The sequence below is a fragment of the Paralichthys olivaceus genome, chromosome 18 (assembly GCF_024713975.1).
Source record: "Paralichthys olivaceus isolate ysfri-2021 chromosome 18, ASM2471397v2, whole genome shotgun sequence".
Classification (NCBI taxonomy): domain Eukaryota; kingdom Metazoa; phylum Chordata; class Actinopteri; order Pleuronectiformes; family Paralichthyidae; genus Paralichthys; species Paralichthys olivaceus.
This window is the reverse complement of record NC_091110.1, coordinates 8,283,970-8,302,791: the sequence shown is the minus strand read 5'-3', so window position 1 is coordinate 8,302,791 and position 18,822 is coordinate 8,283,970. Positions and strand designations below refer to the sequence as shown.

General features: G+C 42.9%; 1 protein-coding gene across 2 annotated transcripts in view; it reads right to left on the bottom strand.

Annotated features, from left to right (window-relative positions):
• Nucleotides 1-376: 376 nt before the first annotated feature.
• The window catches only part of pcsk5a (proprotein convertase subtilisin/kexin type 5a), a 30,340-nt gene continuing 11,894 nt past the window's right edge, over nt 377-18,822 (bottom strand). The window contains exons 15-37 of one of the 2 annotated variants that reach the window (XM_069514063.1): nt 18,542-18,644; nt 18,106-18,296; nt 17,772-17,856; nt 17,222-17,325; nt 16,635-16,773; nt 16,322-16,437; nt 15,820-15,922; nt 14,105-14,241; nt 12,045-12,245; nt 11,817-11,885; nt 11,610-11,652; nt 11,256-11,398; nt 10,375-10,575; nt 8,874-8,957; nt 8,566-8,764; nt 7,696-7,913; nt 7,033-7,275; nt 4,237-4,473; nt 3,973-4,150; nt 3,149-3,366; nt 2,086-2,186; nt 1,467-1,665; nt 377-862 (exon numbers count right to left, since the gene is read on the bottom strand). In XM_069514063.1, the coding sequence (XP_069370164.1) occupies nt 384-862; nt 1,467-1,665; nt 2,086-2,186; nt 3,149-3,366; nt 3,973-4,150; nt 4,237-4,473; nt 7,033-7,275; nt 7,696-7,913; nt 8,566-8,764; nt 8,874-8,957; nt 10,375-10,575; nt 11,256-11,398; nt 11,610-11,652; nt 11,817-11,885; nt 12,045-12,245; nt 14,105-14,241; nt 15,820-15,922; nt 16,322-16,437; nt 16,635-16,773; nt 17,222-17,325; nt 17,772-17,856; nt 18,106-18,296; nt 18,542-18,644 (3,791 nt within the window). In that variant the 3' untranslated portion in view covers nt 377-383. The remainder of the gene's footprint in view (nt 863-1,466; nt 1,666-2,085; nt 2,187-3,148; nt 3,367-3,972; nt 4,151-4,236; nt 4,474-7,032; nt 7,276-7,695; nt 7,914-8,565; nt 8,765-8,873; nt 8,958-10,374; nt 10,576-11,255; nt 11,399-11,609; nt 11,653-11,816; nt 11,886-12,044; nt 12,246-14,104; nt 14,242-15,819; nt 15,923-16,321; nt 16,438-16,634; nt 16,774-17,221; nt 17,326-17,771; nt 17,857-18,105; nt 18,297-18,541; nt 18,645-18,822) is intronic. The other variant, XM_069514064.1, reaches the window with a different exon arrangement.

The window sequence follows — 18,822 nt, the reverse complement described above, 5'->3', positions numbered from 1 at the left end:
ACAAGACATTTAACAAATAGATAAATAATACGATTAATGAAACTGTCAAAACTCGTAAACGCCCACGATAAATTATGTTATACGTGGGAAGTGAACATAATCCAAACAAAGTCTAGAAAAATCAAGCTTAATTATGTTAAAAGTCTTTAAGGATGTTAAATGACGTGGAAGTTTCCGCAGCTCATTTGGTTTTGTGAATGAATTACAGTCGTAAAAATACAAGTCATTATAAATAGCTGCACATGTCTCATTTGGTTCATATTCAGTGGAGGATAAATGTGTCTGTCCTCAGGGCAGGAGCAGATAAACAGCACAGAGTGAAATGAATCAAAAGGGAGAAGAGTCCAGAGGAGAAAGATGGGATCTTTTCTTCAGCTTGAGCTTCACCGGAACGTGTAGCTCTCATCGTCGTACTCCAGCTCGTCGTCCTTGTCCTCTCCAAGTTGTCCGTAACGAAACTTCCTGTACACGGTGCCATCCTGCCCCATGTAAACAATGTCCTCATCATCATCTTCATCATCGTCGTCATCCTCCTTACCACGTGAGCGACGATCACTGATGTCAACTAGCTGAGACTCCTGGAAGCGGCCGCCGGAGGAGGAGCTGGCACGGCCACTGTGAGACGCAGAGCTGAAGCCCCGGTGCGCGCCTCCGTATCCCCCGCCGGAGCCCAGCTTCTCGTAGCCGCGGGGAGTGATGTCCGGGGGAGCTCTCTTGGAGCGGGAGTGTCTGATGAGGAAGACGACGGCCACCAGTGCCAGCACAAGCAGGACGCTGGCGATGATGAAGACGGTCAGGTTCCCTCTGGCCTGCTCCCCCTCCTCGTTCGTGAACGCCAAGTTGGTGCTGAGGACGCACTCGCCTAGAAGAAGATGCAGGAAGTTCAGACACTAGTGCAGCTGCCTCTCTGCTCACAGCAAACTAACCACTGTTCACACTGTTACTGACTCTACTAGCCCCTGTGCACAATGGGTTTTGTTCTGGATTCTGATTTAAGTTTAGTATATTCTTATACATTACTGATTATTTGTTTAACCTCCATAGAAACACTATTTTATCTATGCACAAAATGTTTGCTTTCTTTTACTTTTACTCCACCTCAGTTCTACTTTATTACTTTTCTTGCCCTCTGTGTGTTAAGCTATTGGATGCCTACATTTCCTTTGGGGTCAATTAAGTATTGATGTATTAGTATAAGAGTATTAGTATTTTAACATATTACAGCATCACATGATTTAATCATGCCAGTGATTGCTGGAAACCGTGATTGGCCTTTTGTCGATTTAATGAACTTGTTATTAATTAACAAACTACACAGAGAGGTTTCATTTCCACGATGATCCCTGTGCAACTTGAAAGTCAGTGCTGACCTATAACATAGTTTATCAGCTCCAGAAAAATAGATCTGACTTCTCACACCCTGCCATGTGCCTTTCCATCCTCCTACAGACAAACCTGCAGCCTACCTCGAGTCTCAGTGCAGTTACAACAGTCCTGCTGCTGCGTTGCAGCCTCCTCTTCCACTTCCTCGTGGCGGCAACACAGCAGACAGCGCCCTCCAGCTTCTAAGATGGCCTGAGCAGGACACATGGTGCAGTTGGTTGGACCAGGGCCCCGGCACTGGAGACAGGACATGTCGCAGTCCTCACAAGCGTGGCCTAAAGCCTGATGAGGATCAGGAAGACAGACTGACAGTGAAAAACGCACCCAGACACACAGCCGCTGCAATTTGACATCACAGCTTCGGATTCTTTGCTTCCAAACACATGCAAACTTTTATCACTGAATATAAGTGATGCACTGCCTCTCATTTCAATCAATTAATATGTCAGACAGTTTCAGTGGGTTGCCTCACAGCAAGAAGCCCGGAGATTTATTTAGAAATAATTTCACAGTAATAATTTCCACTCTGCTGTTTGAGATTTCTCCTGCTGGAATAATAAGTCAGTCTGAATTACATTATGTGATACCTGGGGCCAAAACATTAGTAGTAATTATTTTGGTGAGGCAAGGACATGGGAAGGATTTTTTTTAAATAGAAAAGTTAATATTTGTGAAATTAAAAACCTAGAAAAGTGTCGTTACCTTTATAACAGGAAACTGGCCGATGTCGCACAAGGAGTCGCACGTTCCATCTGAGAGCAGGTATCCAGCGTAGCATGAGTCACAGGAGAGGGAATCTTTTCCTGCTCACACGAGACAACTTCAAGGGTAAGTGGTAATATTCTGTATTATTCCCATGAAGTTATCCAAATAAATGATTCTATACTGTGTGAGCCACAGAGCTCTTCTGAGGATATCTAAACAGATCAGTGTGCCCCACAAAAAGTTTTATCCACACATATTTACTGCATTATTTTACTATTTAACTTGTTAAGTTGAAATTCCATAAAAAACATATATATATATATATATATGTATATATATATATATATATATATATATATAAAAAATGAGACTAAAGTTAAAAATTGTAATCCAGGAAGCTATAGATTTTTTACAGGATTAATCAGTTGCAAAATAGTCTTGAATAATTAGTATTATAGAATTTTATGTAAAATCTAAAAAATACACACATCATTTTGGTCCATGTCCCATCCACTAACACAGAGGAGGGCCGGATTTATGACCTATACTGCAACCGGGAGGCAAGTGAGACACTTTGGCATCACTTTTGAGAGCTGTCATGTCGTCCATCTTCATATCTTTATATACAGTCTCTGGTGTCGCACCATTAAACTCAGTGACATGTTCGTTCATTTTGATGAACAGGGGCAGTTTGGTTTGTTTTACGTCAACCTCAGATTCTGCTGTAAATATTAACTGTGATACTCCCCAACATGCAGAAGTGACTCCTTTCCAACGCCTAAAATTCCCATTTAGGGAAATTGTTGTGACAAAAAACTGAGAGAATATATTTATGCTCTCAAACATATATATGTGACCTATTATATATTTTTTTAATGATTGTTTTAATGTCTGTCCCTTTTAAGGATGCACACTACACATGAAGGATCACTATGGTCCATGCATGAGCTCTCCACTCATTCTGCACCTCTGCATTGTGTGGAGAAGCTGCATCAGTATCTCATACACGTGATCTCCCTGTGCTTTATGTGCACGACAGCTGCCGAGTGGACGCTGGTACCTGAGCATGTTCTGCAGCTGGCGTGGCAGGGCTCGCAGGTCCTGTGCACCGCGTCGTGGTAGAATCCCCGAGGGCACGATGGGAGGCAGCGGCCTTCCCTCCGCATGTAGATGAGCCCCGGCACGCAGCTCAGGCAGCTGTCCTCCCTGCCCCCAATGCACTCACCACAACTCGGGTCACACTTCTCACACGTCCTCGAGTCTGCGTTTCCATAGTGACTACCGGGCATAGATGGAGAGAAAGTTATGATAGATGAGATTCAATTAAATAGGATGAGGTTAGAGCTTTGTTTGTCCTCAAAGGAAATTCTTCTCCATTGCCACTCAGTCACACGCACACCCCACCTACTCAGACATGACATAGGCCAAGACTCCATGACAGAGACGATGCAGCCACAACAAAACACTTCAAGCTACTACTGAGCAAAGTGAGACAGATTCCTGTTTCCTCAGGTCTGAGAGTATGAGGAAGGCACATCACAGGAATAAATAGCCTTTGTGTCCCTTTTATGTTTTCTCGTGAGTATTTAACTGCACATCAATTTAACGGCACGTTAATTTAACTATCTCAATCACCGGATCCCAAATAAAATCAAGTCTAATTAGCATTTTACAGGCCACATGAAGGGCTATTTAAATCTCAGGCTAAATTAGCTTGTGTCGCCAAACTGCACCCCTGTCCAGATAACTGCAGAAAAGCACCGGTTTAGTGTCCACAGTGACATTATATGACTACGCTGATCTTTAATTAATGGCAAAACTGTGTGGCTGCACTCGATGAGATGGCCGAGCGGCGACAGCAGGACGGCGAGCAGGTTAAACTACCCATGCTGGCAGGTCTCCACGCACTCTTTGCCCTCTCGAAACAGTTGGGGTTTGCACGTGAGACACTCGTGGCTTTGTTTCCCCATGCAGGTTTCACAGGAAGTGTGGCACAGCTCACATCTCTGCCCCGACTCGTCCTGGTAGTGGCCTGACGGGCATTCGTCCACACAGGTGCCATCTGCGCCAACAAACACGAATGGTCAGTGCAAGTCACACATGCCTGAAGTGCTTTGCTTTTTACGAATCGGGCCGAGCTCGACTCACTGAGCAGGAGGTGTCTCGGGTTGCAGCTCAAACACTGGCTTTTTCTGGGACCTGAACACCTGTGACAGTATTTGTGACACGGGTGGCATTCGCTGTCATGGTCGGAGTACTGGTGGGGCAGGCACTTATTGGTGGATGGCACACAGTGGCCATGGCTCTCCAGCGTCTGGCCCTCTCTGCAGCTGGTGCAGGAGCCGGTGTGGGGCCCAAAGCAAGTGAGACAGGACACATCACAGTCTGGAAATACAAGTGAAACAAGGAAATGAATCACAGGATGTATTATATGATTATTATTCTCTTTGATCCGATATATAACACAGTAATGTTTCTCTGATAACAAACCAGATTAGGATGGATTTGAACAAAACAATAAATACAACAATTTATATGATATTTATTACTCTTCTACAGTTATTTAACAACTAGTACATTTACTCAAATATGAGGTACTTGAATATTTCCATCTTAGGATTCTTTCTACTCACAACAATAGACAATAATTCTATTATATCCTCCACGACATTTATCTGACAGCTGTAGTTGCAAAATGATACTAACAATAAATACGACAATTTGTTAATCTTCATGTGCTTGAAATAGGAGCAATTTTTAAAATATACTCAATGAAGTGTGGCCCCTCTGTGTAAATTGTGGCCCCTTTAAGGCCCCTGATTTAGAAAAATCCGAGATCCACCACTGAGAATTTATTGCTTTTAGATTTACTGGTAGTTTCAGTTTTCTGCAGCACTTATTCGCTTCAGATGAAAATAAACACTGAAAAAAAAAATCACCCACTGTCCGATTCACAGCGCTTCCTTTTAAATGTCTTGCTGCTGGCAGCTCCTGTAAGTAGCACAAAAGTGGGCATCGCCTACAACACTTTCCTGGGAGAGAAACACGCCATCCTCTGTGTTTTTAAATAACAGAAAACCTGCAGCAGTGTGTCTTCTCCAGGGAACTGACTTTGGCATCGCTGCTCTGTTTTCAAGGTTCGACAGCTGCCTGTCAACTAATCTGAGAAGTGTGTTGCTATTTTAGTTCGAGCAGGAAACACATCCAGGCTTAATAGAGAATATAGAATAGATATAAAAACACTTGTGTTAAAATGGAAGGATTCGTGACGTATAACTCAAATCATTTCAGATCTTTTTCCACATTTAATGTGACCCATCCTGTATAAATATGAAAAGTGAAAAACAATTACCTGTTTGCATTCATCACGCACATTAAACTAGCTTTGCTAAGCACCTTTTGAATTTATAACTCAATGTTTTGGGGCAGGAATCAGCTCGGCATATCTTGACAATATTTTCTCATTATTCCAGATGCACCAAATTGCAATTGAGGCCGTCTCCAGTGCTCAGCCCTCTTCAGGTGACCCCACAGCTTTTCATTTGGATTCAGGTCTGTGCTCTGACTGCGCCTTTCGAAGAACTTTAATCTTCTTTTCATCAAGCCATTCCTTTGTTGATTTGAATGCATGTTTTGGGTTGTTCTCATACTGAGAAGGTGAAATTCATCCTTAGCTTTCTCGCAGTGCCTGAAGGTTTTGCATTCAAATCCACTGGTATTTGGAGTTATTGATGATTCAGAACACTGAGGGTTTGGTGTTCTTTTGGGGATGTGCTGTGTCTTTGTGCCAAATATACCTGTTGGAATTGGAGCCAAAAGTCTTCTTGTCCTTGAATCCATTTTGGAGGAACTTCCTGTTCTCTGTGAATTCCCGACTGGGCCTGTGGGCCACACTTTATGGTTTATCTAATGGAAATTCTTTTGTACCACTCTCCTTATCAATACTTTCCAACAACAAGATCATGATCCCACGTTGGAAACTCTTCATTGTTGTTTTATGTACATAAGTAGTGCACCAATTACACCAAGGCAATTTCCTGTATGTGCAAACATACCTGGCAAATAAAAGAATTCTGATTCTGATTCTGATTCTGATTCATGGACATTAGGATGCAACTCAAGGCAGCTGTACACTGGCTTAGAATAAACTTTATTAAAATGCCAAAATCCCACACACTGTGCTCCATGGATCTAATTTACTTTGGTATGACATCAGGCTTGATGTATGTGGACAGTTGAATCATATTCACAATAAAACATAATCATGCATCATCCATCTGGATACCGATCAGTGGATCATTTTATGCTGCTTTCCTATTAATCTCTATAAATGGCATTTGAACATTTATTTATTTTCAAATTTTAGTTTTCATTTCCAGTTTGACAGATCATGTTTGAGCAGGTTTGAGTTGCCAGCAGGTAAACAGTCCGTGTGGGGAGTAAAAGAGCTGGAACACTGTGACAGAAATGCATCAGCTATTTTTTTTCATTGATCTGTTATTTCATGCCTAAATAGGTGCTGTGGAATAAATCTATTGTAAGTTTATTTTCCCAAATGATTTTAGAGTTTATCGGTCACTCTCAAGGTGAACGAGTTATGACTTGTAATCTATAATGATTTCATTTTTAAACGTTTTATTTATCTTGGATTCATTTTTTTAAATCACAAAATCCATCATTTTAACACACGGGTTTGAAGAGTTTTTATAACCACTGCAGCAAATGCACAAAGGATATTTTACAGGACTGAAAATGTTGCATCAGTCAGAAGAGAAAAAAGAAGGAATCTATTGTCTATCTATCTCTGAGTTTGTCAAACCTGAAAGCACCAGAATACTAAATCCATTATAAAAAATTATTAAAATATACAAATTGAACTTTTTGCTTCTGCCTCCCTTCTCTCTTAGTTACCAAAACTTAGAAACGTTGTATTTTCTGTAGTACCTTTGCACTCCCCTGTCACGGTGTCCCTGTAGGTGTGGGAGGAGCAGGCTGCCAGACATGCCCCGTTGTGCAGGGTGGCCTCAGAGTCAGTGCAGGCATCACAGTCGTCGGCGTTCGGCCCATCGCACAGAGCGCAGTCAGGGTTGCAACCCAAACACTCCCGTCGCTCTTTGTCCTCAAAGAACTTCTCGGGACAGTCTGGCACACAGCGTCCCTCGTGGAGAAAGTGATACTCCTCACAGCCTGCACAGAGAACGATACCAGCTGCATGGAAGAAGAGCTAAGTGCAACTCAATGAAACTCTACTAAGGATCCTAAAGTCTTTGGAGAGGTATGTAAGAGAAATAAAAATGACCTCTCTGTGAGAACTGGATTTCACTTTGACAAAAAAAAGACTGGACATGAATAAAATATAGATTTAGGACAAAGGTGATTCTCCTCACCATACACAGCATTATGACAGGATTCAATTGGAATGAAAAGAGTCTACACTGGATTCGCCATCAGAGAATAGCCGATGGGCTCGGAGATTGGCAATAAATTACCAAGCTCTGAGCGGCGACCAACCTGCAGATAATAACCATGCAATCTGAAGAGGGCTATAGAGAGGTTTAAAACTGAAGGAGCTCCAACAGCTGGGCTCGGCTTTGCATTGTGTCTCACCACCTGTGCACTGCCCGAGTGGGCTGCACTCCTGACAGGCCGAGGGGCAGCGTTGGCACTCCCTGTCCTGGACAAAGTGCGCTGAAGGACAGTCCTCCACACACTGGTGCTCGTGCAGGATGAGAGGTTCGTCACAGCTGAGACAGTGAGTGGCGTTCCTCCCACAGGACGCACAGCCCGCCGCGCAGCTACGACACACCTGGCCTGCAGGATAACCCCTGTTGAAAACCGAGGGGGATCAGAAGACACACCTGCATTACTATAGACCATTGTAACTAAGTATATGATGCATTAAGCCTCATACTTTTTTTCTTTATTTTTATTGTAACACAAGTTAACCTGCACTGCTTATTTTACAATGTTAAAAAAATGGAACAGTCGAGCATAACTGTTTGCTGCTGAAGAGGTAAACAAGAGGACTGACATTTTGCGCTGCTCTCTGCTCCACTCCATGACAACTAATCATTCAACCACACAACAATGGTGCCGTACTTCAGCTGTGCTAAAGAGCTGCTTGGTAGTTTCTGGTAAAAAATAAAATTTAAATAAAAAAAAAAAGCTCCCATGGCCAAAAAGTTTATCTCTGTGCTAATGGAGCTTCAAGGACCTCTTCAGCAAGGACGAGATATTTTTCTCAGTCTCAAGGATTTAACATTTTAATGAATATCAAAATGGAAACGTCAAAATCCAAGGCCGGCAAATACATCTTGTGACATTCACCCTCACTGGAGGACGTGTCAAACATCTGGCCTGATGTCAAAAAACGTGATTTCAACCTGCAGAGATAAAGTCCCACTGACAAGGTCTCCGTATATAAAAGTATGTAAATATGATCTAAAAAAACAATCAGTGAAAGGCTTGACTCCTGACCTGACACACTGCTGGACACACTGTCCGTCCTGCAGGAATAACGGAGCCTTGCGAGTGCTCTGACAGCGGGTGCAGCGATGAGTGTCCGCACATTGCAAACAGCCTGGAGGGCAGGCCGCGCACACACCGCTCAGCCGACTGGCAAAGAAACCCCCCGGACACTTCGACACACATGTTTGCTGTGTGGTGAAAAAATGCCCTGGAGGAGGAAGAGGAAAGAGTAAACATCATCACAGCGGGATAACTTGTGGTGTAACCATGAAAACATGAAACTGCTGCTGCACATGTGAAAGCACAACCTGACAGACCTTTGGCACATTTTGTACACCGGTTTATCTCCTCTCCGGAGCAGGACTCGCAGGATGGGTGGCAGTCGTCACACTCGCCCTCATCTGAGGGGAAAACAACACAGTGAATGTTCAATCATCTCCGAGGTGAAGGGCAGCGGAGAACAACCTAGGCTACTTAGTTTTTCTTTAGCTGATTCCCTCTCCCTCCAGTCCTGATTGGCTGCTACTCCGTGCACTGACATAAGTGGTATTGATCTTCTCATCAAATTCTGGACAAGAAAGCATTTTCCACAATTTCTTCCAACCCCAGCGTTTAGAAAAAGAAACAACATCTAACATTAGTAATTACGCTCTTCACAATCAAACCTGGAGTGCAAATCTCAAACAATCCTACATGTCTGTTTAGGTTTTAAATGGAAAAATAAAGGGCAAGAGAAAGTCGTTTGTATTGATATTAACTCCAGTAAATACAAAGATGTCCACACGTTAAACGTCAGAATGTTTTTTCAAAAAATAATCCTGCGTGCGAGGGAAAAGTGATAAAACTAGACTGTGCAGTTGTATGACTCTGAGCCCACTGCAGTTTCAGTCAATGTAGTTGTTTTCAAACTCGTAATAATGTCACCGTGACCTTTGACCAATGAAATTGAATTAGTTCATCTTTGAGTCCAAGTGACAATTGGTCCAAAAACATATTTTATGATGCTGCCATGACTTTGAACCTTTGACCACCTGAATCTTATCAGCTGATCTGTGAACATTTTTGCCGAAGATAACACGATGATAAGGCAAAAAAGGGTTTTGTGTCACTGCAACCTTGACCTTTGAGTTTTGACCACCAAAATCCTCTCAGTTCATCTTTGAATCCAGTTTGTATTGAATTTGAAGAAATTCCCTCAAGGTGTTTCTGAGATGTTGTGCTCACAAGACCAATATAAGGACATACTGACGACCTGTAGACATGACGCCTCTGGCCACAGGCGTGGAGGCATGAAACAAGTCCAGGATCCCCTTCACCAAGTTTGGTGCAGATAAGTTACAGACAACTTAACTTCTTCCTCCAACGTTCTGTTACTCCAGATTATGTACAAAGGTCTGAGGCTTTAATCTAAGGTTTTGTGTTTGCTGAGGTTCGAAGTTTAAGAATAACTTAATTCTGCATGTTCATTTCCAACCTTCGAGTTAACCTATGTACTTTCCCTCAAAGTTATTTTAGTTCCTCTAATTAAGATGTCTTGCCTCCCACTAATCACCATATGTTGTTTTAAGGTCTGTCCAACTTATTCTTGTGGGGGAACTAAATGTTCAGCATACAGTCAATTATTTCAAAGTCCGTATCTGGCCGTCGTTCAGTACATCTGTCTGTTTTGACGACTTAAGTTGGTACAGGGTTCAGGGACGGTGGCACACAGACCAATTACCCTCCAAGATTTATTTTCTGGCCCTGTGAAAGTGCCCAAGTCCCTGATTCATTATGGGCAGACGTTTGATGAGTGGAATATGTAAGTGTTAGTCTCACCGGTGAGGAAGGTCTTAACGGGACAGACCTTGTGGTCAAACACACATGCTCCGTTTTCTAGCGTCTCCCCCTCCTCGCATGACAGACAGTCGCTGTCCTCCGGGCCGCTGCACGTCACACAGTCTGAGTGACACTCCTCACAGTCGTTGGTGTCTTCGTCACCATAGAAACCATCGGGACACACTGAAACACACCTCCCCTCTGGGAATGGAAAGGAGACGTTTCTGAGATTAACTCTGTGTGTAACCCACTTAGCTGAGCATGTCCACAATTTTAGCTGCTTGTACTTCACTTATTAGAAGAGCACCACGGATTTTACACTTCAGAGTCTATTTATAGGTCTTCAGGAAATATTAATGTATATGTTAGAATTATATCTTTAAAAAAAATCCTGATTAATCTGGCGTTTGTAGTTTTGAAAAAAATATGAGTGAGTAGAGATATTGTACGTTCATGTGGTGTCGGAATTATCGGAAAATTTGTTTCAGACAAGGAAATGTCTCATGAATGTCACCTCAAGTCGGTAAAAATGTTGGTACGCAAGTTGCAGACAGCACCACTGTTAAACCAACTGACATTATTTTACATCAGCACTAAATAGTACAGCTATTATACTAGTAATACTGCATGTCCACCTTTCACAAGTGCCGAACTCTTTAGCCAATACAGATCTTTTCATGATTAACATGCAAATGTTTTAAATGATTGTACATTGCAGTATTGATACTTAGATTGAACTTAAACTCAGTGCAAGACTTTAATTTGTAATGGAGTCAATTCCTGTCATTATATTTTACTTTTACCTAAGTGAAGAATGTATTTTCACCGCTGTAATATAATACTTCAGGACTCCATGTCCTGACCCAGTGGGGCGGTGTTACCTGATAAGAAGAGGTCCGTCTCACACCAGTAGCACTCATGCTCATCACAGCTCACACAGCTGTCATCACACGGGACGCAGGTCATCTCCTGGTCCACGCTGTACGTCTTAGCTGGGCAGTTTTTGTAGCAGCCATCCTGGAAACTGATAACAAAGAGAGCAGCTGATACCTGTGATTGTACCTCTCTCTCTCTCTATCACTCTCTCTCACACACACACACACACACACACACACACAAATCCACTCTACTTCCACAGCAAAAAAAGGGTCTTTTCATTCTGCAGTGAACTGGGAGGCAGAGCGAGTGCATAGAAGCGAGATCACACATGGCGACAGCGAGGCACACAGCCTTACTTGTAAAAGCCCTCAGTGCAGGACAGACAATGCCTGGGGTTATCTGTTGAAAGCAGACAAAGAAACTCAGCTCTACTTTTTAAAAAAGGGCACCACCAGGAAAAACCCTTGAACATGGTTGGCAACACGCTGGGAGGAGAGTTCGGTCAGTGGGCAGCGTTCATTTAGGGACAAAATGAATGTACTGTGGCTGCAGCCCTGACTTACACAGGACACACTTGCTGCAGCCCTCCTCACACGCCATGCAGTCGTCATAATCCGGATCTTCTACCTCCCCTGAGGAAAAAAGGGACACATTCACAAAGAGAGAAACAATGTGAGCGAGAGTGGAAGGTGTAAAGGTGTGAGACGAGTGTTTGTCAAGGTCGTCTCTGATGCTGCGGCTCTGAAATATGAGAGAACTCACAGAGTAAACAATGCTGTGACCTTGTTTACCTTCTCCACACTCCAGCTTCACACACGCTCCATCAGAGACGTAGTAGGAGGAGTTACACCTGAGGCAGTGGCTGGGGCTGGTGCAGAGCCGGCAGTGGTCAGAGCACGGCTCACAGCTCCTCTCCTTGGTGTGGTAGAAGGCCTCTGGACACGCATCCAGACACTGACCTTTATACAGGTAACGCTCCACTCCAAACTTATCTGCAGGAAAAACAGCAAATCGTGGCGTGAAGAAGAGCGATGATGATATGTGGTTGAACTTCAGCTTGTGCAACTTCCTGCTCATGATTAGCTTTGGTTTGCCTACAGCTATATTTATTTTTATCTCGGCCCAGGAGGTTATGTTTTCGCCTGTGTTTGTTTGTCTGTTAGTTAACAGAACTACGCAAAAAAACGACTGGATGGATTTCCACGATACTTAGTGGAAGGATGCGGAATAGGCCAGGAAAGAACTTGTGTCATATGTTTGCTCTACTGAGTGCACTTCTGTTTGACAACTGAATCACTGATCTCCTCTTTTATATTCAGTTAATTGCAACAAAAGCTTCAACTTATCATTGAGCTAAATGAATATGATAAATCGTCCTTGGGAAAAATAATTATTGTCAGTCGTTTAAACGTTAGATGCTCAAATCAACATTTCTGTATTAATATGCATGAAATGACTCTGTATCATGTGAAAGAGGTCACTCATAGATGAAAATACCACATGACTCTACAGTTCCTCTTTGGCTCATTTTATCATCTTTCAGATCAATATTTAAGGTTTTATAGCCGTCAACTTAACTGTTTCACTCTTGTCTCATGAGCATCGTTTTCAGATGCAGCAACATCCGACAGGCACAGTTCTTGACTAAAGCTGTTTTCAGACATGGCCTGCGGGTAAAATCCGTAGAATTGGCTGCGGAGTTTACCCAGAGTTTGCCTTTCGCACATGCACAACACAGCGGGAGGTTCTCAGCACAGACGGGTTCATAACAGCAACATATCGAGAGGTGCAGCAGGCAGAGGCAGGAAGTTACGTATTAACTACGCTGCAGCGATCACGTGATTTTCTGGACGACACACACACACTGTGGTCAGCTCTTATCACCACAAACTCTAGACATCTACGTTGGTGTCTTCTACTTGTATGCCAGCGCTTTGCCTCTATTGCATGTTAGAAGCATCATCACATAGACGCCTCTTGGACAACAGTCTCTGTTGTAGGAGGATATTCATATACAAAAGCACAATGAAATCACTTTCATATTGCCTCTAGCCAAAAGGAAAAAAACTAAACAATTGTAGACAGGAGGGAAACCTCCTACACAGGCGTGCACTCTGAAATAATGAGGGTCACTCCTAAAAACTGTCAGGGAAAGCTAAAGGGGGTTTCCTATCAGTGAATACTCTCTGGAGACCCTCTCACGACCTTCCCAAGCTCCGAGGAATCTTTTAAGAATGGTGAGGTCATTTTAACAGAGAATTGATTGGTCAGTGGGCGTGATTTGTTATCTCAACCATAACCTGCTTCAGAGAAGGTTAGATGTGCAAGTTACCATGGTGATGTGCCCCAGAAACACCTAAAATCCCAGCAACCTCATTGCAGACCCCAGAGCTGTGAGGGAGAATATACACATATACAGTATATTTACTCATCTGTGGTGCGCTGCTGTGTGTGTGTAATATTTTAGCAGGATCAGCTTGTTTGTACAATAGAACGTTCATGGACTGAGTGATTATGACCCGTTTTACCATTGAAGTGACTTATCTCTATCTCCCACAACAGCAAATAATATACATGATCAGCAATATGCAGAATTACAGGCAGGAGATTATGAGACATAAATCAACTAAAATAAAAAGTTCACTATTTCTTTCAAACCCAAACTGTACAGTGTATTATTTAACCAATCCTGCTTGTACATAACTTCTGTTTTTATTTTTCTCTTCATGTCTCTCTCCCTTTCTCTCTTTCTCTCTTTCTCGCTTTCTCTCTTTCTCTCTCACACACACACACGCACACACACACACAGACACACACACACCACACATACGGTCTGATTTCCCTCCCTCACCAGTGTCACAGCTGGTGCAGCTGGCAGGCGCTGCATCCGTACAGGTGGCACAGGTGTGGTCGCACAGGTGACACCGGCCGCCTGACTGGTACTTGCCCTTTGCGCACTCCACCACGCAGACGCCCTCGTCCAGAGCCCTGCAGCCGACAACAACAAAAACATCAAAACCATTTTTTTTTACTCTAATTACAAATACCACAAAAATCAACATATATGAATTATGTCAATGCAAATGTGTTGAGCTCATTAACAACCCAGCATGTGGAGGGGGCACACAGATGTAGATGAGCACTGACACAGGGAGAGGAGAAAGAGGAGTGGGGAGTATTTGAATTTGAAATATAAAATAACCAGCAATCTGTTGATATACTGTATATACAGCAGTAACACTAACCTAACTCTGTATACAGCCATTGACTGTCTTTTATCATAAGTTGTTAGTTATTTAAATTAACTTCTGATGAATTATGTAGAAGCAACAGAACATTATGTCTTATTCATACTCAAGTGGGCGACATTTTCTTTCTCTATTTATAGATAAATAATTAAAGGGAGTGTCACATTTCTTTTAGAGGAAAGTACATTTGTGTTTTGTCAGGGCAGAAACTTATACAGATTTTCATTAGCAGCAATCTGCCTTTAATCCTTCACCCAGTGAATTTGTTCTTTTGGTTTGTATGATTGTAAGCAAGATTATGTAAAAACTCCTGGATGGATTATCATGAAACTTGGTGGAAGGATGTGGTGTCAGAAAAGAACCCATCAAATGTCGGTGTGGATCCAGATCAGGAGGCAGATCAATTTGTTTTCACTGCGTTTAATAGTGTGTGATAGGGCATTTATCAACATTTTCATTGATTTCTCAGGGAATAACATATGGATCTCAGTGGACAAAATTAGGCATGTTTAGAGGACGGATATTTATGAGTGTGTGTAATGTTTTCAGATAAAAAAAATCTGCATCTAGTGAATTTTAAATGTTGTTTCTCAGCTGAGGCTCTACTGAGATCTAGTTTATTATTAGTCTATAAAATGTCCATCACATCTTCTCAGAGCCCAAAGTGACGTCAAGAAATTTTTCTTGTTTCCAAAAATTCAAACCCAAATGTATTAAGTATTTAATTATACATCTCATAGCAAGAAATCATCTCATTCAAGAAGCTTGCCCAAAGAGCATTTGTTATTTTTTTAGTATTTCTGATGGAAAATAAAACTAATAAAATAGAGCAGGGGTGGTTCCAGGGTCAGGACCAGGGGGGCACTTGCCCAAACTGAAATCTGACTGAACCCTGAAGTGCTCCTGTTTTTTAAATACACAATGTGCTTGAATAAGGAACAGTTTTCTAAAAATATTCAATGATTTATGGTTTTGCTCCAACCTCAAGAGGGAATGACTGAAATTTGTGCACCTTAATCAATCAGGGACTGTGTATGGATGTTGGGAAAAGTAATTGGCCTCTCTTTGTAAATGATTTAGAAAAATCTTAGATTGTGTTTCAGAGCCCAATAACATGAACAGTTCAATTATTTACACAAAATCTCATTCGGAAATCTTTTTACTGCTGTCTTTGAATTTTACAGTACCAATTCATCTTTGAATATAAATGTTTTTTACTCTGCATCTTGGTGAAACTATTTTTTTTTACTCAGAGACTCAGCGGGATATGATTATTTCCCCTCTGACCCCGGATCTAAATAAGTCGAGTCCAGCTCACCGTGAAGAGACACAGCTGATGCAATCCTCGCTGCGCGGCCCTGTGCACTTCAGACACGTTGCATCGCACGTGTGGCACTTCCCGTCACTGTCCTGGTACTCTCCTGACAAACACACAGCAAGAGAACTCTGTGCTGACTCAGGAATGAATAACGTATCTGAGGCACTGGAGTGGGCTTAATGTCAGATGCCAAAGAATGGAAGCTGTGTACAGCGCACAGCTTCATGTTTGTTTTTGAGAATAAACGCAGCTGACTTATGGTTGACTCACTTTACGTATGACATCACAAACACATACATACATATATATATACTGTATAGAGAGAGAGATATATAGATCTGAAATGTCACTTATAAAAAAAGCCTTTATCTTCGTAGATGACAGAAATTCAGTAAATGGGAAAAATTGTGTTTTACAGTTGGAGAAGTTGGAGAAGTAAGAAGGGCTGCACTATATTTATCTGAGACGAGGATGATGATGATGATGATGATGGTTGACTGACCGTCTGTGCACACAGTGTCTACAACACACACTCCCTCCTGCAGCCTGTGACCGCTGGAGCAACCGCTGCAGTTCCCCCGGCTCGGCCCCACACAGGTGAGACAGCTGGCGTCACACCTGAGGAGTGGAGCACAGAGACTGAACACGCAACCACACAAAGTGACCACAAAAAATACACTCACACTGACGCATTACAACAAAGGCAAGGTTGAAAACAAGCACACACACACACACAGAAGCCAACCAGCAGAATAAGGCCTGCCATCAGCAGATAAACAAACCACCCACAACTGAACACACACCAGTGAACTCACCTCCTACATATCCTGTGCCCATCAGCTATCTCTGGGCTTGGCTCTGTGGCGTAGAAGCTCGCACTGCAGGAGGACACACACCTCCACTCCTCCAGCAAGTAGCCCTCTGCACAACGATTGCATGCTTCAACACCTGCACCTGACACCGCAAGAGCCGGAAAACAAAGGTGATTATAGATAATAGCACTTTATTACTCCCGAAGGAAAATCTTCTGGCGGCTTGCTCCAAGAATACAGCACAGAGCAAAGTAGAACAGAATACAGAAAAAGGTGGAGATAAAAATAAAAGAGCAAGTGTACTGTAACTGAAATAGATAAAGTGTATACAGAGCTATGCAGAACCAGTGCTCGATATCATTAGAAATGAGAAAATGACACTGACTAAAAGGGCAGTAAGTACAAATAAAATGATAAAGTAGTGAGTAATGTGGGATAATGCACATTATATTAAAATATTTTGAAATATAATATTGCACAAGATATTGGATTTACTGCACCATGCACTATTGTTTATGTTGTATTTTCATCATTGCTAAGTGTATTAAGAGGTTTTCACACAGTTTACGAGCCTCCAGCTCTGCTCTCACCTGCACAGGTAGCACAGGCCTTGTGACAGGGCTCGCACGTGCCTCCCTGCCTGTCGTGGTAAAATCCGGGCTCGCAGCTCCGCTGGCACCGATTCCCTTGCAGACTGGAGAGGGCGGGGAGAGCATGTGGCACCAGACACACACACCAGACACACACACACACAGCCAATCATGTGACACCATACTGATGACTCATTGCCTTTCGACTGCGGGCTTAGTTTTCCAACCCACAGCACACCACCACAAGCACTTGGTGGACTGAGTCACCGAGCACTGTAACTTCTAACTCAACAATATGGTGAATTTGTCTGAGATGTTTTGTTCTTTCCTGTGATGATGTTGCAAAAATGGAAATCCAGATTGTTTTTCTGAGCTGTGTATAAACAGGGAAGGATGACACACTGATTTGAATACAGCGCTGTAACCTTCTCTAATTGTTATGATGCTGCAGAGGGAGTGTGTACACAGAGAGTCGGCGCTGTCTGTCAGCGGCTGCAAAAAGGAGCAGTGTTTACCGAGCACTTAATTCAAGCATCCCTGAGAGACTCACCTTGTGTCTGGACTGCATTCTGTGCAGATGCTGAAGGAGGTACACTTCACGCAGTTCTCGCCGCACTTCCTGCACATGTTTGCTTCTGTGGGGAAATCAAACAATACACGGGACGAACGCATCAGAGCAATGAATCAATCTCACTCACACAGCCATCAACTGTGCTTACAACAACTGACTGATCATTAGCAGGCATGTACAGCTGTATCCAAAAAGCTCTTTGGTGAGCCATGAATCCTTAAAGGTTCACTCAAGGATATTTCTAGTGTCATGTTAATGACTACAAAAAAAAAAAGAATGTGACAGAACACTTCTTTAAAGCCAGAAATCCAACCATGGTCGAGGTAGTAGTTGTCCCCACAGACGGCTGTGCAGGTGCTGGTCCCCTCAGTCAGGTGGTGACCAGGCTGACAGGTAGTGCACTGGTCGCTGCGGCTCCCGGTGCAGCTCTCGCAGGAGGAGTAGCACCTCTTGCAACGCCGGCGGTCACCCCAGAATCCCTTGGGACACTCCGACAAACACATCCTGTTGGACAGACACAGACCAAAGCAAACAGATGACAGGAGCTATGACTAAATAAGAGTGGAGGAAACTATATTTTCACTCTTGTAATTATGAATCAGGCTCATTCAAACATTTTATTGTTACAATTTTACATGTGGACTAAACAACATATTTTATTTGCGGTATACTGATCCATTTGCTTTGCAGCAACATCCTGATGACACAGTACACTGCTGTCTGGATCGACTCACAGCGAACATGCTAACCTTGTGCCGTTCTTGAACTTGAGAAAGAAGTGTAAGCACGTGACGCACTGCTGCGGGCTCGGCCCCTCGCAGCCATCGTCACTACATTCTGGGTCGCAGGGTCCTGTCAGGGCAAATGCTCACAAAGTCACGGCAGCGTCATAACAACAGCAGAGGAGTTATTCAAACCACTGACACAGTTTCAGATCTACATAATAAAACATAACTGAAGAATTTAGAAAATAATGTTAATCTGTGTTGATCTGCTGATAAAGGATTATAAAATGTGATCTGATCCTCAC